Here is a 12809-nt window from a genome sequence, read left to right as displayed (position 1 = left end):
GTACTAACCAAAGATAAGTGGTAGTCACAAAATACTTTAATTAAAAACAAAGTAAAAATATACAACGCGTTTCGCCAAACAGTAGGCTTTTTCAAGTGTAGAGTAAATAATCCTGGCTATTCACATTATATAGACAGCTAATTTGCAATTAATTTTAAAGATTGGCGCCAAAATGGCGTCATTACCACGTGACTGCGGTCACATGACTTTCAATTATACATATGATAGGTGGACATATTAAAATAGTGAAAATAAATAAATAAAAAAAAAAATGTTTTTTATATTTTAGTAGTATAGGGTAGTACTAAACTCGCATATGACCTGAGGGATATAAAAAGAAATAGACTTTTATGCAAGGGAGGGAAGAAATTAGGTTGTGAAATGAAGGGTTAAAGGTCGTGAGGGCGCGGGCATTTTTAAACCAATAAGGTGGGCGGGGTCAGCATAATGCCGTGTGTATTCGCTGGGAATGCAGGGAAATGTAGTCCTGGTCACATGACCTTCGTTTACACATATAACAGGTGGACAAGTTAGAACAGTAAAAAATAATGGTTTTAATAGTATAGGGTAGTACTGAGTCTACATATGACCTAGGGGAGATAGAAAGAAATAAACTTTTAGTGAGGGAGGGAAGAAATTAGGTGGTGTAATGGCAGGTGAAAGGTCGCGATGGCGCGGCCATTATAAACCAATAAGGCGGGCGGATGGGTGGGATCTACATAATGCACTGTGTATTTGCTGGGCATAGAGGGAAATGTAGTCCTTATCATGTCCAAAATGAATGACGTGATCAGAACGCTACAAATAGCGTGAATAGGGGTGTGGGGACTATCTTGGTAGAGTGGAGTGTAAATAGAAGGCGGCCATATTATTGAAAGGCAAAAGGGGTGGAATGTACCTATAGAGACTTTTTCATCTCCCTTTATGTTATGGAGTAAACTTTGTTTCCTGGTTTGGGCGCCTTAATGTGATTAAGATGAATCTGCTTCCTCATGTTCTCTACTTGCTGCAGATGATACAGATCAAAATACCCACTGCTTATTTTGGCAGGGGTCTTTTTATATGGGAAGATCAAGGGCCTCAGTGGTGTTTAGAGATTTTGAAACTCCCCAAACAACTGGATGGGACTCCTATACAAATTGTTTTACTTAGCCACTCACTTATTCCTTGTAACATATTGCCATGTTAGACTGAATACCCTACATTGCATTGACTTGGAACTGCCAGTCTTGGTTTGATTGAAGAAGTGGCATGTGGCGCCGAACTTACTGAACTTCTACCCGTTTATGGGGCTTTGCTTTCAGTGTGGTTCTCCTGTAGAGATCGACATGGCATGTCATCTTGTTTTGTTCCCTTCAGGTCATACATTTACATAGCTTAAAAGACACGCGTCCATCAAGTCTAGCCTTTCTTACATTTGTTTTTGCTGAATTAATGTCAACCTTGTACCTACTGTATTCCTTTATCTTTGATTCGTAATGAAACTGATTTAAGAAAGATTGTCGTAAAATTGAATATAGCATTATGGATATTGAGATGTAATTTATAGTTGCCAATGATTTATTTATTTTCTTTTTTTCCCATCCATTCTCCAGTCATTGCGAAAAGTGGGCCAAGACTCTACTGTGCTGCTTATCTGTATCACTGTATTTTTGTCTTACCTTCCTGAGGCCGGACAGTACTCAAGCTTCTTTCTCTACCTGCGACAGGTAAGCATGGAAAAACTGCATGTGTACTATAGGTTTTAAACACATATAAGGGCCTTAACAGTGTAGATTTCCCTTAGTGATTTGTTTTTCCATGACTTGTGTAACTGAAATTATGGAATTTTAGTTTCAATTTTAATACAATATACATGATTTGGATTATTTCTCACAAAACAAGGTATGAGGAAGTGGATAAAAAAATCCAGATATAGCAAAAAAAAATCTGAAAAAATAGTACTCACAAATGCAGCAAAGCCTCTCATTGCTGAAACAGTGACAATCCACAGTACAAATCAAACATATAGAGACTGCGCAAAATGTTGCTATGTGCACAAACAAAGTGCTACCAAAATTTATTGGAGGACAAAATAATAAACAAACGTTTATGGTGACATGGTGCATTGAAAAAGGGTTGTACCCGAAATGTTTGTTTATTATCATCTGTGAAACTTAATAGCAGAAGTATTTGATATGTCAAACTACAAGCATTTAAATATACCGTATATACTCGAGTATAAGCCGAGTTTTTCAGCACATTTTTTGTGCTGAAAAACCCCAACTCGGCTTATACTCGAGTCAATAGTCTGTATTATGGCAATTTGCATTGCCATAATACAGACAGGGGCTGTGGGGGCTGTCGGAGAGTTTACTTACCTCTCCTGCAGCTCCTGTCAGCTCTCTCCTCCTCCGCGCCGTCCGTTCAGCACCTCGGTCAGCTCCCAGTGTAAGCGCTCTCGCGAGACTTACAGTGTGAGCTGATAGAGGTGCTGAACGGACCGGCGCAGAGGAGGAGAGAGCTGACAGGAGCTGCAGGAGAGGTAAGTAAACTCTCCGACAGCCCCCACAGCCCCCCCACTGAACTACCAATGCCACTAGACAACCAGGGAAGGAGCCCCCCTCCCTGCTATGTATAAAGCAGGGAGGGGGGACGAAAAAAAATAAATATTACAAATAAAATAATAAAAAATAAATATTAAAATAATAATAAAAAATAATTAAATAAAATAAAATAATAAAAATTAATCATAAAAAAATATAAAAAAAAAAAATTGCCCACTCCCCACCAAGGCTCTGCAACACACACACACACACACACACACTGCATTCATACACACACTGCACACATACTCACACTGCACACATACTCATACACACATGCACACACACGCTGCACTCATACACACACGCTGCACTCATACACACACGCTGCACTCATACACACACGCTGCACTCATACACACACGCTGCACTCATACACACACGCTGCACTCATACACACACTGTAAATAAATATTCAATTAATATAATTTTTTTAGGATCTAATTTTATTTAGAAATTTACCAGTAGCTGCTGCATTTCCCACCCTAGTCTTATACTCGAGTCAATAAGTTTTCCCAGTTTTTTGGGGTAAAATTAGGGGCCTCGGCTTATATTCGGGTCAGCTTATACTCTAGTATATACGGTAAGCAAAGCACAGGATTTTAAAATTGCTCTTCTTTCAAGTGACACTGTCATGGCCGAATCCTTTTTTTTTTTTAATATATATATATATATATATATATATATATATATATATATATATATATATATATATTCAAAGTCTGGCACTCTACCTTAAAGTTGATTCACTTGCAAAAAAAGCCTCGGTGCTGCAAAGCGTAGGTATATATACAGGACATAGGAAGAGCACTCCAGAGGTCTTATTCAAAGGTATTTATTCGGTGAGAAAATCAATCGACGTTTCGACCATACGGTCTTTATCAAGATATCTTGATAAAGACCGTATGGTCGAAACGTCGATTGATTTTTCTCACCGAATAAATACCTTTGAATAAGACCTCTGGAGTGCTCTTCCTATGTCCTGTGTGTGTGTATATATATATATATATATATATATATATATCCCCTCCTGACTCCACTTCATCTAATTGTCCCCCTAGTTAGTCCCAAATGCCCCTAAGACCCCCATGTTACCTATTTTTTTTAAATCTTTATTTTCTGCCCGGAACTAGGCCCTGGGCGCCGCCATCTTTGTGTGGATAGATGAAGTCCCTGTGGGACACCATCTGCCAACACTAGATAGCGCTGTGAAATTTTTGCGCATGCCCAGTTAAACACTTGGGCATGCGAACGGGAATTTCATCCATTCATCAGAATGGGGGGGAGCCCTGAATGAAAATTGGTGGCCTATTGTCCCCACGGACACTCACCCAATGAGTGGCGGGGGGACCTATTTTCGGGCCTCCACCCATGAGCGGCGAATTGGGGACCTAAATTACAATAATGGGGGGCCTAAATGAAAATGGGAGGGACCTATTTTCCTCCCACCCATGAGCGGAGGGTGGGGCCCTAAATGAAAATGGGGGGGAGGGGGGGGGACCTATTGTCCGGCCCCCACCCATGAGCCTTAAACTTCCAGTGACTAGGGGTCCTCGAGCCCCTAGTAACCACCACCCGCCCCGCCCAATAAAATGAAGCCCTACCTAGTGAGCGGGACGACGACAATAAAACTAAATACCTGCAATACACCGCACCCCCCTCAGTTTAACAGCCCCCGCTCTGGAGGGGGGACACTAGGGTTTGTTTTTTACAACAGTGAGCAGCCACTGTTTACTAAACATGCCCCTACTCACAATATAGCGAGTAGGGACAGAATTTACTAATAAGTAATCTTTACTTGGTATTAGTAAATTTGTCTGAAAGGCCATTTTAGGTCTTTCAGCCTTTTGATAGATCGCACCCTAATTCAGTGGGAATTAGGGATTTATCTACCATGAGGCTGCAAGACGCAGCCGCGGCATGAAGCGGAATTTCATTCATACGAATTCCGATCCGAACAAAGTCTCAAATTGCATCCTAACACAAATGGAGAAACTGTTCTCATTCTGTTAGGATGAAATTTGGTAGTTTTACCGGCGTTCTGCCTAAATGACAGGGCGTTCGGGAATACTGACCGGAAGCATCGCGACATCACGGAGGAAATGTAAGAATTGGGGGAAAATTTCTCTCACCACAGGAAACTGAGCACACTTTGCACCTCTGCTGGTCAAGCGTAGGAAATATACATAAGACAAAGTAGTCCCTACGTTGTCTTATGTTTTAAAGAAAACTAGAGCAGACAGGAAGAAATGAAGAACAGATCCTGACAGAGGGAGAGAAGAGGAATCGATTGGGAATATGTAAGTTTGGCATGACAGTGCCGCTTTAAGCGCCTATGTCAAGATGTGATGCATCTTTTAGGACTAGACACTAACAATGTTTCCAACTGGACTTTATTTGGCCATTATGAAAAAGTAACAAAAGATAGAGGTCCCTGTTCATGTTTGCATTACCTTTTAGCATATGACTGACACAAAACAAAACCATACATGTAAATTATTACTTTACTCAACAGGTCATTGGATTCACTTCAGAAACAGTAGCTGCCTTTATTGGTGTGGTTGGAATATTGTCAATCTTGGCTCAGGTGAGTCATATGCTCGTGGTGCACACTCGGGGATTTAGGAGAGTATTAAGCATGATATAGCATGATATATTAAGCACAATATAACATTTATTCTTCTCTGTGCTATGGAACTGGATTTGAGTAGAATTATTATATTGTGGGTATTGAGTGCAAAATATGTTTAACATATGATTTCTTTTTCATCAGACTGCAGCGTTTCTGAGATATTTCACATTCATTTGGTCAATATAGGGATACCACATTTTTCCATGGTATCTGCTGCGATTTGAAGAATGTGTTTTTTTTTACTTAAGATGTTAAAGTCTAGCTACCTACATCTTCTTAACCAAATGTGTGTTTTGTTTACACATTGAGCACACAGAAAAGGCTGAGTGGCCATGGTTGTTTTTTTGTTAAATGATTAGCTCACATGTACTAATTTACATTTTCTTCCAATTCTCCCTAGACTGTGGTTTTAGGGGTTCTTATGAGATCCATTGGGAATAAAAACACAATCTTGCTAGGACTTGGCTTCCAGATTTTACAACTGGCCTGGTATGGCTTTGGCTCTCAGCAGTGGTGAGTGACATGATATTTTGGATTGACTTGGAGACTGTAGTGAAGCTCCTTGTAGAAAAAGCTCATAAAAGAGCAAAGGGAAGTTTTTCTCATTTATCGTGTGCATATTTGCAACACATATCATTTTATGCATATTACGTTACATAGATGGGAACATTATGCGTACATAATAATTACAATTTTCACATGGCAATGCAGATACCCATCATGCAGATCTTGATGTGATGCATACATCAGCTTATTGCAATTTAACGAGTTTAATACTAACTGGGGGGGGGGCAGGGTACAGAAGAAAGGGGGGGGGAAGGGATGGAGGAGCCCTGGACTCTTCCACAATAGTTCGACATTAGAAAGCATAGCGTTTTAGTGTGCGTGACATATTAGAGTGAACGTTATTACCCCTTGGTCCAACTGGTCTTTGTGGCCTAATATATCGAGTGATACCTATGTGATACCTAGGTGTTCAGCCAGCTTGCCCACTCTATTTCATATTTCGCCAAGTGTCCTGTTAATTTATATGCCATCTTCTCGTATGCACTAATTGTGTCCATTTTGGCTATTACCAAATCTAATTGAGGGGCTTGCTTGCATTTCCAGTTACCGGCTAGCGCTATTTTTGCTACCGTAAGAATGTTTATAACCACTTTCTTGTGGGGGTGTGTACTTAGATCTTGCATAGTGTGGAGCAGGTATTTGTCTGGATGCAGGGGTATACAAATGCCGGTCTTGTGAGAGATTAGGGTTTGGATCTGTTTCCAATAACTCTGCAAAGAAGGGCATGACCAGAAAATGTGGAGCATGTTGCCAGTGCATGCCTCACATCTCCAGCACATGTCCGTAACTCCTTTATACAATCCCGCTAACCTCTGTGGGACTAAGTACCATCTCATATTTACTTTGCAGTAGGCTTTCCACAGCGAGAGGCCACTTGATGCTTTTTTTGTGTTCTCCATTGCTAACTGCCATTCCTCCTGGGGGACCTGGTAGCCCATCTCCCTCTCCCATTTCGTCATATATTGCAGTTTGTCAGGGATATTGTTTGTGATGATCGCATTGTAACATAGGGAGAGGGGTTTTGCAAATTTGGACAAAGATATTTGGCCTGGGGTGAACGCAGGAGTTATCTTCCCAATGACTGTCTGTTTACTTCAGGTTTGTAATATGTTTTTAATCCTTAGGTATATAGATCTCTCGAGTCTAGTCCTAGGTCAGCTTGCAGTTCTGGGAATGGTTTTATCTTGCCCCCCTTCATGAGGTCGCCGACCACCCTGGCTCCCTTGGTCACCCATTTCCCCACTTGTATGCCTGGGGAATAGACTGCCAGTGTCGATAGTGGAGCTCTTTTAAGAGGTTGTGTCGGGTCCAACACCAATGGGCTCCAGACCTTCCACGCTCTGAGCATAATGTTCGTGCAGTGTAGATTTGGGCCCGCAGGTGTCCGAGGCGACTAGCATGTCCACAAGTAGTGAACGATGTCTTTTGTGTCCAGGCATGCATTTTCTAAAGACATCTATAATGGGTCGTGGGGGGAGTTATATTCCCTAATGAGTCTTATCCCTTGTGCCAGAAAGGATGCTTTGTAGTAAGCTGTTATGTCAGGTACACCTAACCCACCCTTACTGTATGGGATACCCATACAGCCCTTGGCTACTCTTGGGGGTTTTCTCTTCCATACGTGCGCATTGACAGTGCTTTGGAATTGTTTGAGCAGTAAATTTGGGAGAGAAATGGGTAAGGTTCTAAAGAGATAAAGGATATGCGGCATTATCATCATTTTAATCAGGTTGATACGACCTAGCCATGAAGCATCCATTCCCACCCATTTGTCAAGGGTAGACGTAATGTGTTTAAGCATAGGGTAGTGATTTTCTTTGGTTAATTTGTGAGGGGATTTGGTGAGTTTTACTCCCAGGTATTGGAGAGAGGTAGTGCGCCAGTCAAAAGAATGATGCAGTGTTAAAGTGTCTGCTACAGCTTTTGGCAAATTAATTGGTAGAGCTTGCGTCTTGGCTATATTATTTTTGTAATACGACACGGTGCCATAATCTTTCAACAGGCCCAGAAGAGAGGGCAGAGAAGATTCTGGTTTGGTAATGAATAGCAAGATGTCGTCAGCAAATAGAGCAAGTTTTTTGGTGCCTCCCGGGGTATGTAACCCATGTATAGAAGAGTCTTGCTTAATTATCCTGACCAGTGGTTCCAAGCATAGAATGAAAATTAAAGGGGAAAGGGGACAACCTTGGCGGGTGCCATTACGGATGTCGAATGTATTGGAGACGAAACCAGTGCTGAACACCCTAGCTGAAGGGCTATGATACAGTGCCATTATGCTAGATTGAAAAGCCGGTGGGAACCCCATTTTAGCAAGTGTAAGCAACATATTTCCAGTGTAAACGGTCAAATCCCTTCTCGGCATCGAGCGCGAGTAGAAGGCCCGCTTGCCGCGAGGCATTTGCCCAATCTACCAGGTTTAAAAAATGTCTGGTGTTACTTGCCGGCCCTGTACGAAGCCAGCTTGTTCTTCCGAGACAAGGTCCGGAAGCATCTGTTTTAATCTGGAAGCTATCAGCTTGGCGTATAATTTGGTGTCCGCATTTAAAAGGGAAATCGGGCGTAGGTTTGCGCACTGTGTGGGAGGTTTGTTGGGTTTAGGGAGAGTTACGATGTGCGCTTCTAGCATTTCTTTGGGCATGATTCCCACCTCTTTGATATGGTTAAACAATGCGGTGAGGGGGTTGATTAATTGTTTGGTCAATTTTATATAATAGTAGTTGGATAAGCCATCGGGACCGGGGGCTTTGTGCTTGGGCAGAGAAAGGATTGCAGTCTCCACTTCGTCTTGCGTGAAGGGACTCTCTAATTGAGTGCGTTGTGCTTGTGTCAGTCTGACTAAAGGTGCCCTATCTAGTAAACGAGAGATCTCGTCATCTGTAGGTTGGTGTGTAGTAGAGTCGGTTTCTAGTTGATATAAGGAGGCATAATATTTTGCTAGCTCGTTCACTATATCTTGGGGGTTGTACAGTTTCTCCCCAGTATCTGAGGTTATGTAAGGGATTTTGGATTGTAATTTCGTTTTTCGCTTTCCTTGCCAGCATTCTACCCACCTTGTTACCCATCATTTAGTGCGATTGTTTTTAAAAACGTAAGTGTCGTTCAGTTGTGGCTAGGTGGAGGTTATGTAGCTGTTTACGGAGTACCATCAGTTGCTTATGTGTGGATTTGTTTGGATTTGCTTTGTGGATGGTTTCTAGCTTAGCCAGGTCCTGTTCTGTATTGTGTAGCAACGTTTTGTGATTGCGCTTTGTCCTAGCTCCTATCTGAATCAGTTCGCCTCTCACGACCGCCTTATGGGCCAGCCATTGTATGGTAGTGGACGTTGGGCAATTAGCATGGGTCGTAAAGTATTCCTCTACTCGGGTTTGAAGCCACTGGAGGTGATCTGGCACGTCTAGTAGCCCGTCGTTCAGTCGCCATGTGCCCCTACCTCTAGCTGGATATGGTATGCGCATAGTCACGATATGTGGGGCGTGGTCGGACCAAGTGATCGGACCTATCGATGCCTTTGTGGCAAAGGGCAGCGTTCTAGTGTCTAGTAAGCAGAGGTCAATTCTAGTGTAGGTCCTGTGGACTGCAGAATAGTATGTGTAGTCTCTGCCTCTCGGGTTAAGACCCCTCCAAGTGTCATAAAAGTCGTGTTCATGCATTAATTTCCTAAGGTGTTGGCCTAGTGATACTGAGTGGAGTTGGGGTGGTTTATTCTCTTCCCTTTGTATATCAACCTCAGGATCTGGGGTGCAGTTAAAATCCCCACATATGATTGTGTGACCCGCTTTGATACTGTCAATTTTGCGAAAAACCTTTGTGAGGAAGGACATTTGTTTGACGTTTGGTGCATATATAGATGCTATCGTCATCAGCAGGCCATTTAAAGAGCCTACTAGTATCAGTATCCTCCCATCTCGACTCGCGAATTTTTTGGATAGAGTGAATACCCAATCTTTATGAAAATATATAGAGACACCTTTGGCCTTAGTGGGGGACATTGCATCGTAGCTCTGGGGGTAATATTTGGTATAAAATTTGGGTGGGTTTTTAGCACAAAAATGTGTTTCCTGTAAGCTGACAATTGCCGCCTTGGATTTGGCCATTTCTACCATTGCCAATCTCCTTTTATGCGGACTGTTGAGACCTTTAACATTTAGATTAAATATTACAAGGGAGTCATCCATAGTCCTGTTGTAATGTTGTCTGGTGTTGGGGCCTTGTGGGGGCATTTGCACCTCGTTTTGAGCAGTGTGAGGCCGGTCCAGAGCAGAGGGAGTTCGGGGGGGGGGGGGAATAGTAATACAGGAAGAGGGTATGGGTAGTGAATAACTATAATACATATAAAGCGCCATTAAGAGTGTCAGCGCTCTTCGTGGATGAGGTGTGAGCGGGCAGGTGATTCCCCTCACACTACTCATCCTGGGGTCGCACCAATATACACGGGCCGAGTGAGTGACAGCCTGTCATTAAACGGTCTTGTTCTCACCCATGTTGCTTGTGATATGCCCCTTACTGTTTACCTGCCTGTATGATTAGGTTATCATCTACGTCCTAGAACTCTGCTCATCTGGGGTACCCTAGGCGTAACATGCAAACTCCATACAATATTAACATGTCATATTTGTCATACTCACAAACCATTTGCATTACACGGTACTTAGCATGATGGCATTTTAGAGGCAGAGTGTCTTTTGGTTGACATTTGGTGATAAAGTTCAGGTTTGTTACAGTAGGGGCAGGATCCAGGTCTCAGTCGTTCCTGCGTGGCGAGCCCGCCATCTGCCATTCTGCATGTGGTCTTTTCGGTGATTTAGAGATCGAAGCGTCTTGATCTTGTAGCGGGAACAGTCCCCATTCTTTCAACAGTCGCATCCCCACCTCCGGATCGTTAACGGTGTGTGATTTGGCATTTCTCCATACGAGTAGTTTCGTTGGGTAGCCCCAGCGGTACTGTATATCGTTGTTTCTTAAAGTCTTTGTGACTGTAATGAATTCTCTGCGCCTGCTCATCGTCATGGCCGACAGGTCTGCGAATAGTTGGATATTAGCATATGGATCCGGTAGCTTAGGTAGCTTCCTTGCCGCTTGCAGCAGAGCGTCCTTTGTTCTGTAGTAGTGAAAGCGTACTACCATGTCCCGTGGCGTGTCTTGGCGTAGATTTTGCGGTTTCGGTAACCGGTGGGCCCGGTCCATGAGCCATTCAGTATCTGCTATGTTTGGTACCAGTGACTTGCATAGGGACATGAGGAATTGTGATAATTGGTCCCTCGTGACGGTTTCTGGTACGCCGCGAAAGCGTATGTTGTTACGCCGTGAGCGATCTTCTATGTCCGCGATTTTGCTTTTAAGGAATTGGTGTTCCTCTAATAGGGATTGGACTGTGTCCGCCATGGTATCTTGTGCAGCACATATATCGTCAGTGCGTGCTTCTAGATTGTTCGTCCTTTCCCCCAGCTCAGCTATCTCCATTTTAATGTCATTTGTAGCTTTCTTTAAGTCAGATTGCAGGACAAGTCTGAAGTCCTGCAGCATGGCATATAACTTCTTTTCAGTGACCGGAGCGTCAGTAGTGCAGCTCCTTGCATTCAGTGTGAGTGTTTGTGGCCTGTGCTGTTTCCAGCTCCTCACCTCCGCCATCTTGCGCCAGTCGCGGTCGGTCGCGTTTAGCATGGCGGATCGAATCTGTGAGCTTAGTTTGCTTTGCAGGGGCCATGTCGGGTGTTGTCAGGTTAGCTCACCCGGGTGCCGCTGTCCGTTGGGTGCGAATGCTGTTTTAAACCACGCTTTAGGCTGTGTCGGACCGGGAGCTCTCACTCCATGCGTCCGTCCACTTCGGCAGTCGGCCACGCCCCCCTCAAAGGGAAGTTAAGCACTGGACAGAAAACAGGATTTTTAAAGGAATGCCCTGTGTTGGAAGCAATTCCTTGTTTTGCAATGCATTATGCAAATAATTAAAAATGGGCAAATGAAAAGATATTTTCATTTTTTGTGCAGCTACCACACATTTACAATTAAGCAGCAGCGTGTAAGCAGTTCAAGATTAGGAAAAGTCTCCACTAATCAAACCCCTTAGACCAAAATGAAAGGCTCTGATTTTACCCTATGTGCAGTCGAGGTTTATAGGATATTACATTGGTCTTTAGTGTATGTTAATGTTTTGCATGGAAAAAAATGCTTTAGTCAGCTCTCTCCTGGGCAGGATATGGCCTTAATTTGTTTTAAATATTTTTATTGTTATCACAACATAAAAGCAGGTTTCAAGTATAAAACAGTTTAAGCAGGTAGTCGCCTTCGCAGAGGCGTGCGTATTTAAGTTTCAGTTAGCATGGGGCAAACATATTGCAGATTCGTCTGAATATCATGTATTTGCCTACGCAGAGGCGATTGAGTCATTGTAGGCATGTATTCACAAGTATTAAGTTTATATAAGCTTTGCAGGGTTGGACATCGATAAACAAGAATATTCTGTACTGAACTAGTATAACAAAGGTAGCGAGTTAAGAAGAAGAAAAATGAACAAAGAACTATTAACTGAAGAGTATATCTTAGTTATGCGTTTTAGACCATTGCACATTTGTGTGCTCCCGCATATTTCCAGTTGCATGTGAACAGTTGGTCGTGCTGTCTGGTATTTAACGTAGTCGGCTTGCTGACATGGCTAGCGTCTTAGTGTGCGTTCTATGTAGGTCTGTGTGTGTGCCCCAATCCTGTGGGTCGTATTTGTCGGAGAGTTTGGTTTGGGGTCTGGTGTCTGTACGTGTGTGTGTGTTTGTTTAGAGTATTGTCGTAACGTATTTGTGTGTAGCCTTTTTGTATATTTCTCTCTGCGTCTCGGTTGTTTGTTTATCTAGGCCGGGACGTGGTCTTTGTGTCCTCGTGTTGGGTTGTATCGTGTGTGTAGTGTCTCTAGTCCGACATGTTCAGTGGGGGGTGTCTCTCCCCTGTCTGTCTGTCGCGTGTCGCTGCCGTGTCCATCTTGTGTGACATGGTGGTGGGTCTGGTCCAAGTTTGGTGGGGGATGGTGGGTTGGTGTA

At 43.1% G+C, this 12809-nt stretch overlaps 1 protein-coding gene across 1 annotated transcript in view; it reads left to right on the top strand.

Annotated features, from left to right (window-relative positions):
* LOC134611540 (hippocampus abundant transcript 1 protein-like) overlaps positions 1-12809 on the top strand; it is a 92560-nt gene that overhangs the window by 63839 nt on the left and 15912 nt on the right. Inside the window, exons 7-9 of the mRNA XM_063455502.1 lie at positions 1596-1709; positions 5101-5172; positions 5618-5730. Of these exons, the coding sequence (XP_063311572.1) occupies positions 1596-1709; positions 5101-5172; positions 5618-5730 (299 nt within the window). The remainder of the gene's footprint in view (positions 1-1595; positions 1710-5100; positions 5173-5617; positions 5731-12809) is intronic.

The sequence above is a fragment of the Pelobates fuscus genome, chromosome 5 (genome assembly GCF_036172605.1).
Source record: "Pelobates fuscus isolate aPelFus1 chromosome 5, aPelFus1.pri, whole genome shotgun sequence".
Classification (NCBI taxonomy): Eukaryota; Metazoa; Chordata; class Amphibia; order Anura; family Pelobatidae; genus Pelobates; species Pelobates fuscus.
Note: the sequence above shows the minus strand (reverse complement) of the source record. Positions and strands in the feature narration are given on the sequence as shown.